The sequence below is a fragment of the Macrobrachium nipponense genome, chromosome 38 (genome assembly GCF_015104395.2).
Source record: "Macrobrachium nipponense isolate FS-2020 chromosome 38, ASM1510439v2, whole genome shotgun sequence".
Lineage (NCBI taxonomy): Eukaryota > Metazoa > Arthropoda > Malacostraca > Decapoda > Palaemonidae > Macrobrachium > Macrobrachium nipponense.
Window position 1 is genome coordinate 18,642,563 of NC_061098.1, and position 24,173 is coordinate 18,666,735.

General features: G+C 44.5%; 1 protein-coding gene across 1 annotated transcript in view; it reads right to left on the reverse strand.

Moving 5' to 3' along the window:
- LOC135209765 (proteasome adapter and scaffold protein ECM29-like) overlaps nucleotides 1–24,173 on the reverse strand; it is a 104,066-nt gene that overhangs the window by 39,659 nt on the left and 40,234 nt on the right. The window contains 5 exon segments of the mRNA XM_064242550.1: nucleotides 17,708–17,856; nucleotides 18,327–18,393; nucleotides 19,860–19,896; nucleotides 19,898–19,923; nucleotides 19,925–20,005. Coding sequence (XP_064098620.1) covers nucleotides 17,708–17,856; nucleotides 18,327–18,393; nucleotides 19,860–19,896; nucleotides 19,898–19,923; nucleotides 19,925–20,005 — 360 coding nt within the window.

Genomic DNA, 24,173 nt, shown 5'->3' on the forward strand with positions numbered 1-24,173 from the left:
ACAGAAAAGGATTTTAGGAAACATATACATGTAGATGATTGACATCTTGGTTCCTTACCTGTTAGCATAGCTGACTTCGTGATTACTGTCACCCAAGCCTGCATCTGCTTCACTAGAGTTACCAACAAGGTAGTGACCTGTGTAGTTGGTGCGCTCCAGATGATCTGTCAACGGGGACGTGACCACAATGTGACTAGACCATGACCATACTTCCGAGGGCAACGAGGCAAAACCACCACCTAAGTTAGCCTAACACATACTCCCACATAAAAAGGCTAATAGAAGGGAAGTCCGCATTCGGCGGCCGACCCTACAACCATAAACATAACAAAGATTAAAAAACTCACCTACCCTTTTCTATGGGAAAGGATGAGTGCTACCTCCTGCCCCCAAAATAGTGTCTGCGGCGAAGTATGGCCCAAGAGAGTAACAATTTTCGTACGTCGTTCTCACCTCCTGTAGGTAGTGCGAGGCGAACACCGAGTTACTCCTCCAAAACGTGGCACTCAAAATATCTTTGAGGGCCATATTTTTCTGGAAGGCTATCGAGGTCGAAATAGCCCTCACTTCGTGCGCCTCCTTTATGGTGTTCCTTAAAAAGAATGCCAGTGCATTCTTGGACATGGGCATATCTGGTCTCTTAACCGAACACCATAAGTTCTCCGCAGAACCTCTACAATTCCTTGTTCTTCGAAGGTATTCTCTTAGAGCCCTGACAGGACACAGGACTCTTTCTGGCTCTTGACCAATGATCTCCGCCATACCCTTGATCTCAAACTCCTTAGGCCACGAGTTGGAGGGGTTCTCATTCTTAGCCAGAAACGTCATTGCCAAAGAGCAGACCGCCTTATGCCCTTTGAAGCCGACGTGCTTACTAATAGCTTGTATCTCGCTAACTCTCTTCGCCGTCGCCAGAGCAGTTAGGAATACAGTCTTCTTCGTCAAGTCTCGCAAAGACGCAGTGTGAAGAGGTTCAAAGCGACTTGACATTAAAAACTTTAGGACCACGTCTAAGTTCCAAGAAGGCAACTTAGGAAGAGGTACCTTGGTGGTCTCAAAAGATCTCAAAAGATCATGGAGATCTTTGTTATTGGCTAGGTCTAGACCTCTATGACGAAAAACCACAGATAAAACACTTCTGTAGCCCTTAATGGTTGACACTGCAAGCTTCAAATCTCGTCTGAGAAAAAGTAGGAAGTTGGCGATCTGGCTCACAGAGGTCGTGGTAGAGGAAACTCCTTTCTTCTTACACCAGCTCCTAAAAGCTGCCCACTTCGATTGGTAAACCGCGATTGATGATGGTCTCCTCGCAGTGGCGATAGCTTTAGCCACCTGTCTCGAAAAACCTCTCGCTCTGGCCAGCTTCTGGATAGTCTGAACGCAGTCAGACTCAGAGCGGAGAGGTTTTTGTGGTACCTCTCGAAGTGGGGCTGTTTGAGTAGATCTCTCCTTAACGGAAGAGATCTCGGAAAATCTACCAGGAATGACATCACCTCTGTGAACCAGTCCGCTGCGGGCCAAAAGGGGGCGATTAACGTTAACCTCGTCCCTTTCGAAGCTGCAAACTTTCTCATCACTTCCCCCAGGATCTTGAAGGGGGGAAATGCGTAGAGATCTAGACCCGTCCATACCATAAAAGGTCTCTACTGCTACTGCTCCCGGATCGAGAACCGGGGAGCAGTAAAGAGGAAGTCTCGTCGTTCTTGAGGTTGCAAAAACGTCCACCAAGGGACATCCCCAAAGACCCCACAGCTCCTGGCATACGTTCTGATGGAGGGTCCACTCTGTCGGCAGCAACTGTCCTTGTCGACTGAGTAGATCCGCACGGACGTTCTCGACTCCAGCAATGAACCTTGTCAAGATTGTGATTTCTCTCTCCTTCGCCCAAAGCAGAATCTCTTTCGCTAGAGCGAACAGGGAGCGAGAGTGCGTTCCTCCTTGTTTCTTCAAGTATGCCAGGGCTGTGGTGTTGTCCGAGTTGACTTGGACTACGCGACGGGAGACTTTGTCTTGAAAGAACCGGAGCGCTAACTGAACCGCTGCCAGCTCTTTGAAATTGATATGCCAGGCTACCTGTTCCCCTCTCCAGGTGCCTGACACTTCTTCCCCCCCTAGTGTTGCTCCCCACCCCGTGGATGACGCGTCGGAGAACAACACTAGGTCGGGGTTCCGAAGCTTGAGGGACATGCCCTCTGACAGCTTCAACGGATCGAGCCACCATCTTAGATGGCTCTTTACCTCTTCTGAGATGATCAAAGTCATTTCGAGGTTGTCCTTCTCTGTCCAACTGTCCGACAGGAAGAACTGAAGAGGTCGAAGGTGTAGCCTCCCCAGGGAAACAAACTTCTCCAGCGAGGAAATGGTCCCCAGCAGACTCATCCATTCCCTCACCGAGCATGAATCCTTCCCTAGAAAGGCTGACACTTTTTCTATGCCTTGTTGCTGACGTTCCTGGGACGGAAAAGCCCGAAAAGCCACTGAATCCATCTGAATCCCCAGATACACGATGGACTGTGTTGGGGTCAGATGTGACTTTTCGAAGTTCACCAGAAGTCCCAGGGACGCAGCTAAAGACAGAGTCGTTTGCAGGTCCTTCAGGCACCGGGTCTGCGAAGAGGCTCGTATGAGCCAGTCATCCAGATAGAGCGAGATCCTGATGTTGGAAAGATGGAGCCACCTCGCCACATTCTTCATTAAGATGGTGAAGACAAATGGGGCCGTACTCAGTCCGAAACAAAGAGCCCTGAACTGAAAGACCTTTCCTTTCAGGACGAACAGAAGGTACTTCATTGGGGATGTATCGGAACGTGAAAGTAGGCGTCCTGAAGGTCGAGTGATACCATCCAATCTCCAGGTCTTAAGGCCCCCAGAACTGACTGAGGTGTCTCCATCTTGAACCTCTGCTTCTCTATAAAGAGGTTTAGACGACTTACGTCCAAGACCGGCCGCCACCCTCCCGATTGTCTTTTCGGTACAAGAAACAATCTGTGTAAAATCCTGGCGGTTGCCAGGTCTAAGATCTGTTCCACTGCTCGCTTCTCGAGCATCTGCTCGAGCAGTCAAAGAGTATCTTCCGCTTCTCGAGGATCCACTGGGGACAAGTCCCTGGGAGTGGAAGTCAGCGGGGGCGGCTTTACGAAAGGGATTTTGTACCCTTCTCTATGATGTTGAGAGACCAGGTGCCGCCTCTCTCTCTCTCCAGGCTTCTCCAAACAACTGCAGCCTGGCTCCTACCGGTGACAGAAGGACGGATCTCTCACTTCTTGCCCCTAGACTTAGCTGGGGCTCTACCTCTAGGAAGACTTCTTCCTCGGGGTGAAGATCTAGCTGAAGTTCCTCCACGAAAGGGCTTCTGCTTTCTACTAGATTGGGCTCCTGAAGACGTGGAAGGCCCCGTAGGACGTCGCGACGACTGAGCCAAAAGGTCTTGAGTGGCTTTCTCTTGAAGGCTTACTGCCAGATCCTTCACCATAGCCTGGGGGAAGAGATGGCTCGAAAAAGGCGCAAACAAAAGCTCTGCCCTCTGTGCGGGAGAGACAGACTTAGCAGCAAAATTGCAATAAAGCGATCTCTTCTTTAAAACGCCTGCTGAAAAATGAGAGGCTAACTCCTCCGAGCCATCTCTGACGGCCTTGTCCATGCATGACAACACACTGGACAGCTCCCCGAGGCTAATTGAATCTGGCTTACGAGACTGGTTGTCTAAAACTCCCAGACACCAGTCTAAGAAGTTGAATACTTCCAAGGACCTGAAAAGGCCTTTCAAAAGATGATCCAGTTCAGACGTCGTCCACGAAACCTTCGCTGAAGCTAAGAGAGATCTCCTAGAGGCATCCACAACACTGGCGAAATCTCCTTGCGCCGAAGTAGGAACTTTCAGTCCCAACTCCTCACCAGTTTCGTACCACATCCCTGCCTTACCGCTAAGCCTAGATGGAGGCAGGGCAAAAGTGGTCCTTCCTTGCACCTTCCTAGATTCCATCCAGGTATTAACCTTACGGAAAGCCCTCTTGGTCGATAGCGAAGTCTTCATCTTAACAAAACCAGGTGCTTTGCTTGCTTTCGACGAAGAAAGGAAGGTATCCCCGAACGAATCACGGAGAAGCCGAGCTAAGACTTGGTAGTCCGAAGAAGCAGACGTCGAAGGTTGATCTCCTTCAACCTCTTCCGAAGAGCAGCTTAACTCTCCTTCTTCCTTACCAGAGTGAAACCCCGAAGGAAGAGGCAAAAGACCCTTCGCTCTGAGTCTCATATCTGAGTGATGTCGAGAGGAAGTGGGGAGCGGATCCGAACCAGAATCCTTCACAGTCACAGGATCAACCAAAGCTTGAGGTGAACGTGATGTTGCACGTAGACGTGAAGCGTCAGCAAGAGACTCGGGAAAAGCGTCCGAGTGAGAGCGAACTTCCACGTTCGCGTCCAAAGCGCTTTTACGAACTCCTCTACTAGCATCCAGCGGAGCGTCCATCCTAGCGTCCATGCGAGCGTCCAGCGAAGCGTTCAAACAAGCGTCGAGCGAAGCGTCCCTCCGAACGTCACGCGAAGCGTCCTTACGAACGTCCCGCGAAGATACCGGAACTGCAAACTGACGAGCGTCACGCTAATCGTCGACACGAGCAGGTCTATGAGGAGCAGAAAAGGAAGACGCTTTTTCCTTACTACAAGGATCCAAACGTACTGAAGTCCGTCCCATAGGCTCAACTTCGTCGTCCACAAAAGCGTCGAGATCGGAATGCCGATCGTCCTCTCGCCGAGAAGAGAGGGGAGCGCGATGAGACCTCTCTCTCTCCAAAGAAGAACGAAGTCTAGAGGGCGAAACAACCGGAGACGGGGAAGAACGAGGAGAAGGCGGAGGAGACTGTCTGGTCCTTTTGACCGGCAGTCTGTCGTCCTTCCTGCGACGAGGAACCATCTCCCTCTGCTTAAGCAAGGCATCCAGTTGACGTTGCATAGCGAGTATCACTTCAGTCTGAGAAGTCTCCTTGCGTGGAGAAGAGCTGTGCCTGTGAGAAGGCGAGGGGACGCCTTCTTCCTTCTCCACAGGAAAAGCCCTGGCTCTAGAGCGACTGGGGTGCTCGAAGGCGTCATCGTCAGATGACGTCCTAGTCTTCTTTCTGGGGCGGAAAAGCTACGCTTTCCGGAGAAGACTGCCAATCAGACAAAGCATGACGTGAAGCGTCTTGATCTTGAAAGGTCCTCTTCAGAGGCCGCGAATCCGGACGAGATTCCCACCCCTTGTGCGGGGAGGACGCGTCGGAGGACGAAAAATGTTATTGTTATAATACAATTAAGTTTGTTCATACTTACCTGGCAGATATATATATAGCTGTATTCTCCGAAGTCCGACAGAATTTCAAAATTCGCGGCACACGCAGTGGGCGGCCAGGTGTAGTACCCATTCGCCGCTGGGAGGCGGATATCAGGAACTATTCCCATTTTCTATTCATATTTTATCAGTGCCACTGTCTCCTGAGGGGAGGTGGGTGGGCACTTTAATTATATATATCTGCCAGGCAAGTATGAACAAACTTAATTGTATTATAACAATAACATTTTGTTCATGAAACTTACCTGACAGATATATACTATATAGCTGAATCCCACCTTCGGATGGTGGGAAGAGACAGAATAGGATTTTTGGGAAACTAAATTAAGGTAAGAACGATATACATCTTGGTTCCTCACCTGTTAGCATAGCCGACTTCGTGATTACTGTCACCAAAGTCTGCTTCTGCGTTACTAGAGTTGCCAGCGAGGTAGAGACCTGTAATGCTGGTGCGCTCTAGATGATCTGTCAACGGGGGCGTGACCACAATGTGACTAGACCATATGACCATACTTCTGAGGGCAACGAAGCTAAAACCACCACCTGACCTAACCTATCCAAGTTAATTCCATAACTTCTAGGCTAAAGAAAAGGAACGCGCCTCAAGCGACCAACCCTTCAAAGTTAAAAGCATACCTATCCCTTTTCTATAGGATAGGATTCGTGTTGCTTGCTGCCCCCAATAATATATCTACGGATATGTATGTCCTAGCGACTTACAGATCTGAAATGTCCGTCTTCACATCCCGTCGGGAGTGTGAAGCGAACACAGAGTTGCTTCGCTAAAGCGTGGCACTCAGGATGTTACTGAGTGTCATGCTCTGTTGAAATGCTTCCGAGGCCGCGCCCTCACCTCTTGAGCATTCATATTAAGAAAAAATCTCAAATCTTTATGCAAACATAATGAATGAGACTTCTTAAAAGAACTCCTTGACTATAATGCCAGGGTGTTCTTGGACATGAACCAGTCTGATCTTTTACGGAACACCGCAGATTGTCCGTTGACCTCGACTTTCTATAGTTTTATCAAGATAAACTTGAGAGACCCGACAGGGCACAGGACTCTCTAATGCCCTTGCCCAATATTTGTGCCATACCCTTGGTCTCCAAGCCTTCGGGTCAAGGGTTAGACAGGTTTTCGTTTTTATCAAGAACGGAAGGCTTAGAGGACAGACCGCATTATGTCCTTTAAAGCTAAAACCTACTGATGATGGCTAAAACCTCACAACCCTCTTTGCCGTGGCTAGAGCGGTTAGAATGTTAGCCTTTCTGGTTCACGGTGTATTAAGTTCGCAGAAAGGATAGGTTCGAAATGCTTTTGGCATCAGAAACTCAGACTACGTCTAAGTTCCATGCCAGAACCTGCGATCCAGAGAATTTCAAGATCTCCCCAGACCTCAAAGATCGTGAAGCTTTGTTGTTTGACAGAACCGAATCTCTGAGCCTAGAGGCCGTCAACACCATATTTGCATATTCTACAATAGTTAGGACTTCTAGCTTATCTCATACTTCATACGGAAAGATAGAACCATAAAGAAATTCACAGAGGTCGAGGTGGAGGAACAGTCATTTCCCTTCACTATCTCCAGAAACGGCCCCCTCCGATTGAACACTGAAAATAGGCAGCACTGCTTTGCCTTGGCCAAGAGACTGCCATTAATCTTGAAGATCTTATCGCTTCTCGATAGTCTGAACGCCTTCAGACTCAGAGAGGAGAGATATTAGATACTTCACTAAGTGACAATGATAGATTACACGATTCTCTCGGGAAGGGTCTTTGGACAATTCTCTGAATTACCTGACCTCTGTGAATCCAACCTCTTAGAGGCCAACATGTGGAGACTAAAGCTAATCCTCTAGGATCATGAATAAGGGAACAACTTAAGAGGAAGCTCCTTCGTCTTCAATATTACAAAAAACTTAACGAAAGGACGCCCTCAGTCTCTCCTCAACTTTCGACATACTTCTAAGTGAGGATTACTCAGACGTCAGTAGTTGTTGCCTTCGATCGAGAAGACGCGCACGGACGTGCACTAGTTTAACGAACCTCTTGAGGATCGTTACGTTCCGTGCCCAAGCCCATAACCAACTCTCTCTTCTTGAGCTATGAGAGAGCTGAGAAATTATCCGAGATGATTTGGGCCACTCGATCCAAACTCACCCTTCGAGGAACTGGAGAGCCGACCAGTTTGGCTTCCAATTCTTTCAGACAATGTGCCAGGAAAAGAGCCAGTGCATTCTTTGAAAAGGGTAAATGTGGTCTCTTCCTGAGCACCACAAATTACCCGAAGGACCTCTTACTTCCTTCGTTTAAGTAAATAAAATTTGAGAGCCCTGACAGGGCACAGGACTCTTTCATCCTCTCGTGACGAGAGCTTCTTAAGGAGGCGCGAGTCCTTCCGAGAGCTCCAACCCGTGTGGGGAGGACGCCTCGGAGGACGAGAAGCAATCCTTCAAGATTCGTGCACGTGCTCGATCTTCGGCAGCCTGGGAAGCGACAACAGGACCTGCCGAAAGGAAGCCAGATCAGCATGAAAAACCCGTAACCTTCCTTCGGCTTTTGACATGCCCTCTCCCTGGTTTCCTGGGAGTCCGACAGAGGTCTAGGCCTAGAGGCGTTATGGGGCCGATCTGACGTTCCTTCCTGACGAGAGAGAGGACGTGAAGCGTCCTCTTCTCTAAAGCTTCTTAGAGGGCGCGAGTCCTTCCGAGAGCTCCAACCCTTGCGCGGGGAGGACGCCTCGGAGGACGAGAAGCAATCCTTCAAGATTCGTGCACGTGCACGATCTTTAGCAGCCTGGGAATCGTCAACAGGTCCTGCCGAAGGGACGCCAGATCGGTGGGGAGCCCCCGTAACCCTCTTGCGGCTTTCGACATGCCCTCTCCCTGAGTCCTGGGAGTCCGACAGAGGTCCAGGCCTAGAGGCATTATGGGGCCGATCTGACGCCCCCTCCACAACACAAGGGGCACTACACTTCACAACACTGATTGGAGAGCGAGCACTTTAGTCTAAGATTACTTGATGTAATCCTCTAGCAGACACTTCTTCTAGGCCCGTAAGCCATACCACAGGGTTAGGCAAAATAAAATCTACAGGAGGTTAGAAGGTTCATTATTTCTAACTTCTGTTTACTGTGGAGGAAAACTCCTGATTCTAACACGCTCTAAAATGCGTACATGAATCCTACTTCTTCCGTAATCAGTCACACATTACACTAATTACATTGAACTTATGCAAAGAAAACATGTAAACGTCATATATACTAAGCGAGTGTCTACCGAAAGTTCCGGTAGCCTCACCTTACCCCATGCAGACAACAAAGTCTGAAACTAGGCTAACTAGCTACAGACATCAAATGCAATGAAAAAATTTACGATAGCGTATGCCTAGCCACAAATCCAAGTCAATAATCGAAAGAATAATTAGGATACTTAAGCGGCTAATGAAGTTTCAAAATCCTAGGCGGAGGTCTGTAAACAGTTGTTTACCGACCGGCGACAGAAAAAATATGAATAGAAAATGGGAATAGTTCCTGATATCCACCTCCCAGCGGCGGGAATGGGTACTACCACCTGGCCGCCCACTGAGTGTGCCGCGAATTTTGAAATTCTGTCGGACTTCGGAGAATACAGCTATATATATATCTGTCAGGTAAGTTTCATGAACAAAACAATCCTTAAGGAGGCGTGCTCGAGCACGCTCCTTAGCAGCCTGGGAAGCGTCTACAGGAGCTGCTGAAGGGACGTCAGATCGGTGGGGGATCCCCGTAATCCTCCTTCGGCCTTCGACATGCCCTCTCCCTGAGTCCTGGGAGTCCGGCAGAGGTCCCAGCCTAGAGGCGCTATAGGGCCGATCTGACGCCCCCTCCACTTCACTAGGGGCACTATCACTGCACTTCGCACTTTGCCTATTTTCAAGGGCAAGCACTTTGGATTCGAGTGTTTTCAAAGAATCCAAAATAAGCGAAAGAGCATTACCCTCCGCAGACACCACTTGAGGGCCCAAAGGCAACACTACAGGGTTAGGAGTTACAAACTCTACAGGAGGGTTAGAAGGGGATACATTAATACCCTGTCTGCTACCCGATTTACTCCTGGAGGAAGACCTCCTGATCCTGTCACGCTCTAATTTATTAACGTAGGATTCATACGTCTTCCATTGTACATCAGTCAAACTTTCGCATTCAGTGCAGCGAAAATCATACATACAAACTTGTCCCCTACAACCTTTACATACTGTGTGAGGATCAACCAAAGCCTTTGGTAGCCTCACCTTACATTCATCCCTCATGCACACCCTGGCGCTAGCCGAACTAGACCCAGACATCTTGTTCAAGGAAAAAACCAAGCCAAAATCTAAACAATCCAAAGTCACGTATGTCAAGCTATCGATCCAATATCAAAAAACCCAAAAAGTCAAGAGGATACTTAAGCAAGAACAGTTTTCCAAAATCCTGAGGCGGAGGTGATGTAAACAATGTTTACAACACCGGCGACAGAAGAAATCTGATAGAAAATGGGAATGGTTCCTGATACCCGCCTCCCAGCGGCGGGAATGGGTACTAACCACCCTACTCCCACTACGTGTGTCGTAAGTTTTTAGAAATTCTGTCGGACTTCAGAGAATACAGCTATATATATATATCTGACAGGTAAGTTTCATGAACAAACAACACTACATCATGAACTACACATCACAAAGGACACAACAAAAATTCTTGAAAAGAAAAACAAAAATGTCTTAACTAAAAGGAGACTATGAACACCACTTCACATATAAAATTATTTTTTTCTAAGAATAAAATATAATAACCACAAAGCACTGACTGGTATTTTTTAATTTGCTATCTAACTGTATTCTCATCTCATTATTTCTGAATCCCAATCTTCTGCCAAGAACAAGACATAATAACAAAGAAAAATCTATCAAGTCTGTTGAATGATGGTGGTCCTGGATACACTAAAAGATAATTGTGTCCACTTTTGATTACACAGGTTTTTATTTTTTTTTATTTTACCGGATTTCTAGCTGGCACTATAAGATTATCCTAATGTTAAGATTTCAGGTTTGTTAGTTAAGAAAAATACAAACTGATTAAAAAATTTGTCATATTTGTCCTAGAGGATGGATGTTTTAGGAGATGGGAGGCGGGGTGCTTTTAATGTATGCAATTACAGGTTGAGGGATTCTGTCAAAAGATACATCCAAATTCCAGAGGATGGAATCACAATACTGCCAGGCCAAAATTCATGAACTGTATTATGCCAAACTTCTGACGAAAACATATCTTATTCATATTACACCATCTTGAAGAAAGAAAGACTGAATTTTCATCAACCAATGAAGGACATGTGTGGACTATGTCAATGCTTTTCATCATGTACAAGCACCAAGAAAGAAGAGCTCAGTGATAGGTATAAGACATAATCAGGAGAAGGAAAAGATGAAAATACTGAACTGAAGCTGGAGAAGCATTGATGTGGTAATGGAATTTAGTACAGGTCTTCTATTTCAACATGATATTGTTAAGATACAATAAAGTTTTATACATACTTACCTGGCAGATATATACGATTAAGGGCCCACCCAGCCTCCCCTCAGGAGACAGGTGTAAGAGAAAATCTGGCTCAGAAAACGGGAATGGTTGGGATTCCGCCACCCAGCGGCGGGAATGGTAGATCACCTGACCTACCGGTAGCGTGTGCCGCGGGTTTTGAATTCTGTCGGGACGATGGAGTCTATAGCTAAGTATATATCTGCCAGGTAAGTATGTATAAAACTTTATTGTATCTTAACAATATCATTTTTATACATGCGACTTACCAGGCAGATATATACTTAGCTGATTGACACCCTTGGTGGAGGGCAAGAGACAGCTATATATATAAACAAAATTCTAATAACGGGAAACAACAATTGTTGTAGGATATCAATCCTTGGTTCTTACCTGTTTGGGCTGAAGACTTCATGATTACTGTCATTTAGTCTGCCTGCCTCAAGAGCTTCAGTGAGGTAAACCACCTATGACCGAACAGCCCTTCTGGATCATGTCAATGGGGGCTAGCCCGCTTACGCGACAGAACCTGCATGGATCGTACCAATGGGGCTTACCCGCTTACATGGCAGAGCCTGACCTGTATCTTATCAATGGGGGCTAGCCCTCTTACATGACAGAGCTTTAGGCTTACATAATGCACAACGAGGAGACCAAAAGTTAATCCCGACCACCTGACCTCTCTAACCATGTTAAATCTAAGAACTGAAAAGGGTTCTTCCTATACCCTCTTTCAGTCAACCATAAAAACCAAACACCATAATGATAAAATTACTTAACCTAACTAATTAGGATTAACCTCAGCTCCTCCTCCCAGCACTAAATCCGCGGACACATATGCTCCCAGTGAAAAGCACTTCTCATAAGTAACTCTCACATCCTTTAGATAGTGAGAGGTGAACACTGAGTTACACTTCCAATACGTGGATTCAATAGATTCTGAAGGGACCACGTTTTATGAAAAGCCATTGAGGTTGCTATGGCCCTCACTTCGTGTGCTTTTACCCTGAGGAGTTTAAATTGTTCTTCACCACATTTAAGATGCGCTTCCTTAATAATGTCTTTAATGAAAAACGTAAGGGCGTTTTTTTGATATTGGTCTTGTAGGATCCTTGACCGAACACCAAAGACTTTCCTGCGTACCTCCCAAAAGAGACTTTCTTTGTAGATAAAATTTTAGCGCTCTTACTGGACAAAGGGTCTTTTCCTTTTCTTCCCCCGTAAGAGAAGAGAGTGCCTTCACTTCGAAGCTTCTAGGCCACGGTCTGATGGGTTTTCGTTCTTGGCTAAGAAGAGAGGCTTAAAAGAGCAAATTGCAGCCTCCTTCTTAAACCCCACTCTGCCCTCTAACGCTTGAAGTTCACTCACCCTTTTTGCCGTGGCTAAGGCGAACAGGAATAGAGACTTCCTTGTCAAATCTCTAAAAGAAGAATTTTATTGGAATGTACGAATCTTTCAGACATCAGATAATGCAGCACTATATCCAAGTTCCAACTGGGATTTTTATTATTCTGACTTTTTGAGGTCTCGAAAGACCTAATAAGGTCATGTAGATCCTTATTGTCTGACACATCCAGACCCCTATGCCTAAACACCGAGGCCAGCATACTTCTATACCCCTTGATCGTAGATACAGCTAGGCCACACTTTCTTCTAAGGTAAAGAAGAAAATTTGCAATGTCGGTTATAGAGGTACTGGAAGAGGATAGCTCATGCGTCCTGCACCATCTTTCTAAACACTTCCCACTTCGACTGGTACACCCGTAATGTGGATGGTCTCCTGGCTCTTGCGATTGCTTTTTGAAGCTTCGCGAGAAAACCCCCTCGCTCTAACGAGTCCTTCGATAGTCTGAAGGCAGTCAGACTTAGAGCGGGGAGGTTTTTTGGTTTTTGTGATACCTGTCGAAGTGGGGTTGTTTGAGAAGATCGCTCCTTAGAGGGAGCGATCTGGGAAGATCCACTATCCACTCCAGCAACTCTGTCACCCAATCTAGGGCTGGCCAAAAGGGAGCGATCAAAGTTAATCTCGTTCCCTCTGAGGAGGCAAACTTTCTTATTACTTCCCCTACCAGTTTGAAGGGGGGAAAAAGCGTACCCGTCTATTCCCTTCCAGTCCATGAGGAGCCCGTCTATCGCTATTGCTCTTGGATCCGCGATGGGGGAGCAATAATTCTCCAACCTCTTGTTCCAGTTGGTTGCGAACAAGTCTACGTTCGGCCTTCCCCATAACCCCCATAACTGATCGCACACTTGAGGGTGGAGAGTCCATTCGTTGGGGAGTACTTGGTCTCTTCTGCTTAGCAGATCCGCTCGAACATTTCTCTCTCCCTGAATAAATCTCGTTAGAAGAGAGATCTGCTTCTCTTGCGCCCAAAGCAACAACTCCCTCGCTGTCTCGTAAAGGGAGAATGAATGAGTTCCCCCTTGCTCCTGATATATGCTAGGGCTGTCGTGTTGTCTGAATTGACCTGAATGATCAATCCTAATAATCTGTTTCATTGAAAAGTGCAAGAGAGCTAGGTGGAAATGGCTTTCAGTTTCCGTTTTTGTTGTATGTGCCAGGACACCTGAGCTCCTTCCCAGGTTCCCGACACTTCTTGCGAATCCAACGTTGCTCCCCACCCTACGTCCGATGCGTCTGCAAACAACGCTCGGAGAGGGCTCTTTATGTGCAATGATATTCCTTGACCGAGTTTTCTTCGGATCTAACCACCACCGAAGATCTTGTTTGACCTTGTCCGTTATCCTGAATGACTCTTCGAGGTCCTGGGAACTTTGATCCCAGTTCTCCTTCAGATAATACTGAAGGGGTCTTAGGTGCAGTCTCCCTAGGGAAACGAACTGCCTCCAACGAGGAAATGGTTCCCAGCAAACTCATCCACTCCCTCGCGGAACAATGTTCTTTCCCTAGAAATCCCGACACCTTTGTAAGGCAGCGTTCTATTCTCTCTGTTGACGGAGACGCTAGAAAACCCCGAGAATCCATCCGAATCCCCAGATAAACTATGTTCTGCTGGGGATCCAGCTGGGACTTCTCGAGGTTGACTAGGAGTCCCAATGACTGCGTCATCTTAATGTTATCGAAAGGTCTCCTCCAGACACTGTTGCTTCGACTTTGCTCGTATTAGCCAGTCGTCCAAATAACATCGAGATTCTGATCCCCTCTAAATGTAACCAATGAGCCACATTCCTTAGGATACCCGTGAAGACTTGCGGGGCCGTCGAAAGTCCGAAGCAAAGCGCTCGAAATTGAAACACTCTTCCCTGTGACATGAATCTTAGGTATTTCCTTGATGCCGGATGAATTGGCACATGGAAATATGCATCTTGAAGGTCCAGGGATACCATCCAGTCCCCTGGACGAAGAGCCAGCAAAGTACAGAGGAAGAGGTCTCCATCGAGAACTTCTTCTTGATCACAAAGACGTTCAACGCACTTACGTCCAGAACCGGCCTCCACCCGCCAGAGGCTTTTGGTACCAGGAATAGACGGTTGTAGAAACCTGGTGAATGGAGATCTTGAACCGGTTCTATTGCCCTTTTCTGCAACATAAGTTCTACTGCTTGCAGGAGAGCTTGACTCTTGACAGGATCGTTGTATCTCGCTGTTAACTCCCTTGGAGTTCTTGTTAAGGGAGGATATTCCCTGAAGGGGATGAGGTATCCTCTCTCGAGGATCGAGAGGGTCCAGCTGTCCGCCCCTCTCTTCGCCCAGACTCTGGCAAATTTCGACAGTCTGGTGCCTACCGCTATCTGGAGGACTTCTTCTTCATTTTGCCTTCCCTGCAGGTCTCCTGGAAGGTCTTCCTCTGGTATCTGGTCTTCTACCTCTAAAAGGGGTTCTTGAGGAGGAAGAGGCTCCTCGAAAGGGCTGCTGAAGAGGTGTTTTATCCTTCTTTTGAAAAGGAACCGCAGGCTTGAACCTCTTTGCTGACTGTGTCAGTAAATCCTGTGTGGCTTTTCCAGCTAATGATTTTGCTACATCCCTCACCGTGTCCTGTGGGAAAAGGTGGTTCGAAAGCGGCGAATATAGCAAGGCCGACCTCTGTAGAGGAGATACTGACTTGGACAGGAAAGACCCATACACTGCTCTCTTTTTCAAAACTCCCGATCCAAAAAGAGCAGCCACTTCCACCGAACCGTCCATCACCGCTCTGTCCAGACACGATAACACACTCGATAATTCTTCCATCGTGACAAATTCGGGATCTTGGGCTCTCTTCGCAAGGGCTCCCAAAGCCCAGTCCATAAAATTAAATACCTCGAGCGTCCTAAAGAGTCCCTTTAGTAGATGGTCCAGTTCACACATCCCCCAAGTAGCCTTTGCTGATAGTAAAGCGCGCCTCCTTGAAGAATCTACTAAGGAAGCGTAATCTGCGTCTGCCGATGAAGGCAGTCCTAAGCCCATAGGTTCCTGGGTATCGTACCATCTTCCAGGTTTACCCGTCAACTTTGAAGGAGGGCATGAAAAAACAGTCTTGCCCGCCTCTCTTTTATTCTTAAGCCATTCTCCAAATCCTTTGAACGCTTTTTTCATACTAAGGGCTGGACGCCTTTTTTACAAATGAGGATGCCTTTGGAGACTTCGTGCTCGATAGCAAAGATCCTGGAGAGGGCGGATCCGCTGGTTGAAGCTTATCTCCGAACTCCTGCAACAACAACAAGGACAATCTCTTATAATCAGAGACTACTACATCCACAGGTAATTCTTCATCCGAGACTTCTTCTAAGTCTCCGGCTGCCGGGGATCCTTTCGGAGAAGAGCGGTTCTTAGTTGTCGAGGGACTTCTGTCAAACGAAGAAGAACGTCGTCCGAGTGACAAATCCTTGCTACTACAAGGCGCAATCGAGTTCTTAAACGCACGAGATCTTCTCTCAGGCACCTGTTTCCTACCAGGTGAAGGGCTTCTACTCTCCGAAGAACTCATAAAGTGCGAAGGGGTCTTACTCTGACCTAAGCTCGTACAAGGCGCCTGGCGCCTACTCGACTCCTGACGCCTGCTCGACTCCTGGCGTCTGCTAGACTCCTGGCGCCTACCCGACTCCTGACGCCTGCTCGACTCCTGAAGCCTGCTTGATTCCTGGCGCCTGCTTGACTCCTGGCGCTTGTCGTGACTCCTTGTAGGCTCTTGACGCCTCTCACAAGACTCCTGGCGTCTGTAAGGCTCTATACGCCTGTAATATTCTTGGCACCTACTAGGCTCTGTCAACTCTATGTTTCTCACAAGCTCCTGCTTCTTAGGCTCTTGACGCTATCCTGATCCTCAGAAGAGGAGTCCGACTCCTGACTTCTCCTAAGAGACGTAGCTGACCGCTTGCTCTGCGAGCGGCTACCGCTGGGAACTTCTTCCTATAGATAGGAGAGGATCGTTTAAAGGGAGAACGAGAGTCTCTCCGGAGACGAGCGCCTGCTAGTGTGAGAAACTTCTCTCCTACCAGGAGAAGACAATTTTGATCTCTTCACTGGAAGGGAGGAGTCTTTCCTTCGAGACGAATCCTTATGTAGAGCGCCTACCAAGGAGGATATTTGCTCCTGTAGATTAAGCAGGAAAAGCTTTGTCGGATCTTGAGGCGCTGGAGACGGTCTTCTCGCCCTCTTACTAGTCGAAGGAAAATCCTCTGGAAATCGCTCTGGGCTTGAATCAAAAGCGTCTCCTTTCGGCGCTACCCACGATCTCTTCAGAGGACGAGACTTCGAAGCAGAGCTCCATCCACGCCTGGACGAGGAGGAGTCCGACGCAGAAAAACACTCTTCCAGGATGCCTTTTCTACGGCTATCCAAGGCAGCCTGGGTCGTTACTTCAGGGTCTGCCGAAGGGACGCCTGATCGTTGGGGATGCTCCACATCCTCCCTGCGGCTTTTGACATCCTCTCCCTGGTCCTGGGAGTTTGGAAGCGGTCTAGGCCTAGGAGCAATGCGGAGCCGATCAGACGCCCCCTCCACTGCACTGGGGTCACTGTATTCACTGACACTCTTACCTTGTGTTTCCATGGCTTTAAGCTGCTCCTGAAGCTCCCTGATCGAGGATCTCATTTTTTCCATTTCTGAAAATGAACCCTTAGATTCAACACAGGGAGAAGGGGCTGAGGTTATGGGAGAAACATCATCTGGTTTGTTAATTTCTGATTCAGGCTCAAAAGAACAAGATCTACTCGAGCTTCTAGCTGACGCTTTCCTAGCTCTATCCTTCTCTCTTTTCTTAATATAAGAAGCTAAATCCTTCCATCCTTGCTCCGAAAGCCCTTCACATTCAGTACAAGTTCTATCAACCGCACATTCAGAACCTCTACATTTACTACAAAGCGTATGAGGATCTACCTCTGCTTTAAACAACCTAGTTCTGCATTCTTCCCTTGCACAAACCCTAAACTTAGGAGTTACTTTAACTTCAGCCATCTTAATAGAAAAAACCAAATCCAAATCCTAATCCAGTCCAAAATAAGCGTATGCCAATCCCGAGAATAAACAAGAGTACTTCACCAAATGAGTCCAACCAATTCTCGGCAAATGAGCAGAATTCCAATCAGGAGAGACCAAACAACAGTTGTTGCCGGCCTCAGCGACAGAGAAAATCTGGCTCAGAAAACGGGAATGGTTGGGATTCCGCCACCCAGCGGCGGGAATGGTAGATCACCTGACCTACCGGTAGCGTGTGCCGCGAGTTTTGAATTCTGTCGGGACGACGGAGTCTATAGCTAAGTATATATCTGCCTGGTAAGTCGCATGTATAAAATTGTAATTTCAGTAGACTTGCAAGTCTTAAGATTATTAATTTTACAACTAAGGATATTATAATAATATAAGAAAAAACAAGAACTTTACTAACCTGGCGAACACTCGGTTGTGTCTGAGTAACATATTTAGTGAGAAGTTCTTCTAGTAACCAAGCAAGAATATCTTTCTCCCCTGCCTCATTAAGTTCTTGTCCGTAAATATCCTCACTGGTATCCATGGCTTCACACACAGCAGTATTTTCTGACAGAAATATAAAAATTATCAAAAGTAATTTACATTTTAATTATCTTACATTACAATTTAATTACACTACACCAAAAGATAATTTTCCTTGTTTCAGCGGTATTCACTACTACTATAATTACTCCCATTATGAATTATGTGCCATCAATTTGTGACATGGCTTTTTTAATATTGGTTTAATTAAACCACGTCACAATATAATTTTTCTTGTTTCAGTGGTATTCACTACTACTATAATTCCTCCCATTATGAATCATGTTCCATCAATTTGTGACATGGCTTTCTCAATATTGGTTGGATCATAAGCATTATTAACTTAGTTCAGAGCCCATAAATTAATGAATGTTCAAGTAAAACAAGGTGGCAACTGACGGGGACTATGCTACACATAACAATTGCAATTTGCTTGTTTTAAGCTCTAGTCAAAGTTCTTTTAATAGACATAATGCATCTCTCAAGTTACTTACTTTCATCCTTAAGATAATCCTTCTCCATTGCTTCATCAACATCTTTTTCTCTCTCTTCCCTGTCCTCCTGGTACACAAAATGGAATAAACTATAAGACAAAGAAAAAAGTAGATTTTATTTATCTAATTCAACAACTGTATTACCTTTTGGCATGCTGTACAGTACTTCTAAAATGAGGCTCAAATCTTCATAAGCTAATCCAAAGCTGTTTATGAAGAAAAAGTCTTTAATTTTAAGAATTAAATATTCAAGAAACTTTGCTAATTTAATAGGAATAATGAATATTCTTTTTTCAAATTTGGGAAGACATAAAAAAGTACATTTTTTTTCAAATTTGGGAAGATATAAAAAAGTAAATTTTTCAAAGTTTAAGACAAAGATTTCATAGGTTGGTCAAAACACATTTATGAGAGAAAACTTACTGTAAAACATAATAGTCTATAACATTTAGATTAACTTTCATACCTCCACACTTCCCAACAATGACAACATTAAAATTTTATCCTCAATTCACTTACACCATTTACAACGCATTATTATGATTATTCAAAAATCCCCTTAAACAGATCTTCAACTCCAAGAATAAAGTACCATATATCATATTACAGCAAAGTACTGTAATATAACATGCTGTTTTCCAGGGATATTTCTACAGGGATTCTTTTCTGATGGCATGAAAATAACTAAAAATCAGCGATTAGAGATCCATTTTTGCTAGATTAACCATACCAAAGAGCTTATCCTCTTTAATCAGTTGATGACCTTCCTCCCACCAAACCTAATTTCTACTGAAAACATCTATGCACGGCTACTGGTATTGAAGAAAATAATTCTAGAAGATATATTCTCTTCTTTTTATATTAATTTCTAGTGCATTTCATAAACAACAAAAAACTGAGAGGCCTTTTTTTATTTCCATTGTTTTCTGTCACTTTTCCTCACTAGTTACTGCTATTGAAAATATGCTCTTCTCTCTCTCATACTTATATAGACATATTTTCTTGTAATTTGGCTAGGTCATAACAAATACTTTCTAAAGAACTATCATATTTTTTTATTGAAATTTCAAGTGCACTTTAACAACCAACAACTGAGTTTATTTTCATTTCCAATGTTTTCCATCAGCTGATCTTTCTGTTTACTGTTATTACAAAGAAATATGTGTATAAATTGACTAAAAGTCAAAAGAATATGCTTTTAAAAGTTATAGTATATTTTCTTACTGAGTCTGGGTGCAGTTTAACCAGCAAATGAGCGTTGAAATAAACTGTCGCTCAGAGTAGGCTTCAGCATTTTGCCAAGCAGCAGACCCATGAATTGCTCTTATATGCTGCCGCCATATTTGAAATTCTGGCAGAATGTTTAATTTTACACTTACTTAAACAATTAAAAAAAAATGGAGAGGAATGTTTGCATCTTTGAGAGTTTTTTAGAGAGAGAGAGAGAGAGAGAGAGAGAGAGAGAGAGAGAGAGAGAGAGAGAGAGAGAGAGACGAGAGAGAGAGAGAGAGAGAGAGAGAGAGAGAGACTTACCTGTTCCATTACCTCTTCTTCATTCTTAGTATCTTTAAAAAGGATCCTTGTCAATCCACAGGTTTCCTTCCTGAAGGTGACTCACTACCTAATGCACAGTCAGCTAAGGACTCACCAACAGCAAAATGAACTTCAATTTCATTTGTCTGTAAAGATAAATTCTACCTTAGTTTAATCACAGAAAAAGATTAAATGCCTAAGGCCAATATATATATATATATATATATATTATCTATATATATATATATAATATATTATATATATACATATATATATAATATCATATATATATATATATATATATATCTACTAGAATTATATATGTAGTAATATATATATTATATATAATATATATATGATATATATATATATATAAATAACATATAAATATATATATTATATATATATATATATATAAATATATTATATATATATATATATATTAATATCTTATTTATGTATATTATATAATATATATATCATATATAATATATTATATAATATAATATTATATATTATAAATCTATTCTATATATTATATATATATATATATAATATCTATAATATATATATATATTCTCTAATATATAATATATATAAGGGATTTTGTTGACGACGGAAAAATCTATTTCTGGTGATTGGCTCGTGTCGCCCTATGAAAGGATCCTTAATATCATTCTTTCTAGGTAAAATTAATCTAAAATTACCAGAGAAAAACAAAAATTAAGAAAATGTCAGTAAAACTGACTCGCTCACTCTTAAAAAGAAGTGTCGGTATGGGAATAGGGGCGAGTGGGAACACTACCACGAGACATTCACCAATTAGACCTTCCAATCAGAATCCCCACAAGAGAGAGCTGATACCAACGGGCGATGCGGCCGCTACTACTACTACTAGAGGACGCCACGGACAGCAGCGCCCTAGCGGTCATCCTTAATCTAAGAACATCTTGTCCTGCAGGGGGGGGGCAATCAATACAGGGTGGGTTTCATAGGGCGACAGCCAATCACCCAGAAATAGATTTTTTCCTTCGTCAAAATCCCTTTTCTGGGCTCAGCTCGTGTCGGCCTATGAAAGAGTACCAGAGAAACAGACAAGATGGGAAAAAAGGACAAATGAAAATCAGTTGTAAAATGAGGGATATAATACAAGTAAATCAGATATTACAGCATATAAACTAAGTACTTAAGGCTAACTTATTCTAAACAATGACATAAAAGAAAGTTAGTAATGTAAAGTACTTAAAATTACAGTAAACATAGTAAAGTACAATAATGCAGTGTAATTTTAACAAATGGATTACTTAGATAACTTATTTACAAAATATACAAATTACACATTGTGTCCTACCCTAGCATAAAAATAAGGGTAGGTACACTGAAGTACATTATCAGTACATAGTGTGGATGTCCCTAGCAAAAATATAAGGGACAATCCACTAATATGATCTCAGCGGCTAAGGCTATAATTCCGAGTAGCATGGCGATAGGGTGAGGCATGTTGGATGAGGTAGGTAGAGGAGACCTGGATCTATACTACGACTACTATACAGTATCAGGAAGAAACAATGTTTCCCGCTGCTACTGCAGAAAATTTTAAAAGATTCCAAGGACTTTAGATAATGACGTTTAAAGACTGTCGGAGATTTCCATCCAGTATACTTTTTAAGATCCTCAAAGTTCATATGTTGAAGTAATTAATTAATTTTTTGAGGGTGGCTACTCCCCGATGGTCATGTGCTTTTGGAAATGAATCAGGATTGGCTTGTTTAATGAAGTAAAGGATTTGGTTGTTCTAGATACCTTTTACTGATAAAGTACCACCTTTTTTCTCTCATGAAGAGAGAACCTGAGGATCTTGAGGATGTACGAGATAGAAAGGCTCTTAAAGTTGATACTGGGCAGAGAGAAGGGTCTTGCGGAAGTGGGATGACTTTATTTCCAAGGGGCCCACCTTGCAAGAGGATCCTCATTTTTAGCCAAAAAACTACGATCCGGAGCAAGCAGAACTTCCATGAGGGGAGGAATTCCACATGACCCGCATCTCTGGATAGAGCCGACAGTTCTGAAATTCTAGCTCCTGAAGCTAGGCTTAATAAGAATAATGTCTTTCTAAGAAGCATTATGAATGTACAAGACGAGTTGTCAGTATCTGATGCTAGTTTGAGGACATCATTTAAGAACCATGAGACTGCAGTAGGCCTTTGAGAAGGTCTAAGTCTAGCACAGGCTTTAGGGATAGACGTAAAATAAGATTCAGTCAGATCTATCTGGAAACCTAACTGAAAGATCTTCTTCAAAGCCGATTTATGAGTAGTAATAGTGCTAGCCCCTGCTAAACCTTTTTCAAACAAAGGATCTGAAAAGGATATAGCTAAATTAACTGTCATGGTTGTAGTGTTTGATTCTTTCAGGAAGGATGCTAATTTTTTAACAGCTGAGTCATATTGTCTAATAGTTGACTCTCTCTTATCTGATTCTAGGAAGAGGATGTTTTGTGGATCAATGTTAGCATCTTTATTAGCCGCAAACTTCATGAAGTCCATAAAGTTAGGGTCTGAAGAATTCCTGAGGAAGCGAACACAGTCCTCATTTGTACTGATTGTGACAGCTTGGGATTGGGAATCCGTTGAGGTCGGAGACCCAATTCCAGAAGCAGAGGATACCAGTTGCTCTTGGGCCAGTCTGGAGCAATCAGGGCTACTATTCCTTGAAGTCCTCAAGCTTGCTCAAGACTTTCAAGAGGAGATTCACTGGAGGAAAAGCATAAATTTTTCTCCACTGATCCCAATCTAACGACAGGGCGTCCGTGGCATAGCCAGAGGGTCCAGGTTGGGGGCCACATAGCAAGGGAGCTTGTGGTTCGCTTGTGAGGCGAAGAGATCTACTTGGAGAACCTGGGACTCTCCGGCATATCCACCGGAATGACCCGTCGTCTAGGGGACCATTCTGATTCCAGAGGGACTGAACCGGGACAAAGCGTCTGCTATCACATTTCTTACCCCCGCCAGGTGAGTGGCGGACAGATGCCATTTGTGTTTGTTTGCTAGGGCAAAGATGGCTATCATGACATGGTTCACATGCTTGGATTTGGACCCTCCTCTGTTGATGCAATGAACTACCACTGCACTGTCCAAAACTAGTCTTAGATGAGACTTTTCGGGGGGAAGCAGTCTCTTCAGGGTAAGAAATACTGCCATTGCTTCCAGAAAACGTTTATGTGGAGCTGGCGGAATTGAACTGACCAAGTCCCCTGAACCTGTTTGAACTGAGAATATCCCCCCACCCGACAGGGAGGCATCCGTGTGAATGGTTAACACTGGAAGGGGATATTGAAGGGTACCTGCTTGGCTAAGTTCTTTACTTTTGACCATGGACGGAGTTGATTGCGAAGGATCTGTGGAATTACTGACAACTTGTCTCGAGATTTGGCGTTTGCTCTCGATCGCCAAACTCGATTTTATATCTTTTAGCCTTGCCTTGCTTTCAGGAGGATATCTGTCACTGAAGCAAACTGAAGGGAACCTAGGATTCTTTCCTGGCTTTTCTCCTTGATGTTTGCTTGCATTTGAGAAAATGTCTGACAGACTTTGCTATTTCTTTCCGTTTGGCCACTGGAAATTGACAGATTGTGGAGGACAAATCCCATTGGATTCCTAGCCACTGAAAACGAGACCTCCGGAGTAAGTCTGGATTTCGTTTTGTTATCTGGAACCCCAGATGTTCCAGAAATTGAACTACCTTTTTGTGGGCTTTTGAGGCATTCCTCGACTGTTGGTGCCCAGATCAACCAATCGTCGAGGTATGCTGCTATCATTATTCCCTGAGCTCTCAATTGCTGCACAACTACTTCTGCTATTTTCGTGAATACCCTGGGGGCTACGTTCAGACCGAAGGGCATCACTTTGAATGAGAATGTCTGATTTCCTAGCCTGAATCCTAGGCGGGAATGGGCGGAAGGTGTCTGGCTATAGGGATATGAAATTAGTATGCGTCTGTAAGATCGATGGAGCATGTGACGGCTCCACGAGGAAGTAAGGTCCTTACTTGCGAGAGGGTAAGCATCTTGAACTTGTCGCAACGAATGAAAGAGTTTAGCCTTGACAAGTCTAAGATTTACCCTTCTTTTTGTTCGAGCCTTTCTTTGGCACGCTGATAAGCGACCTTGAAATTATTAGATGCTTGACTCTCGCAATAGCTCCTTTCTGAAGGAGTTCCTACGCATAATCTGTCAATTCCTTTGATGGTACTTGGCGGAATGATTTGATTGGAGGGGGATCTTTGATCCAACTCCAACCAATCCCTTGGACACTA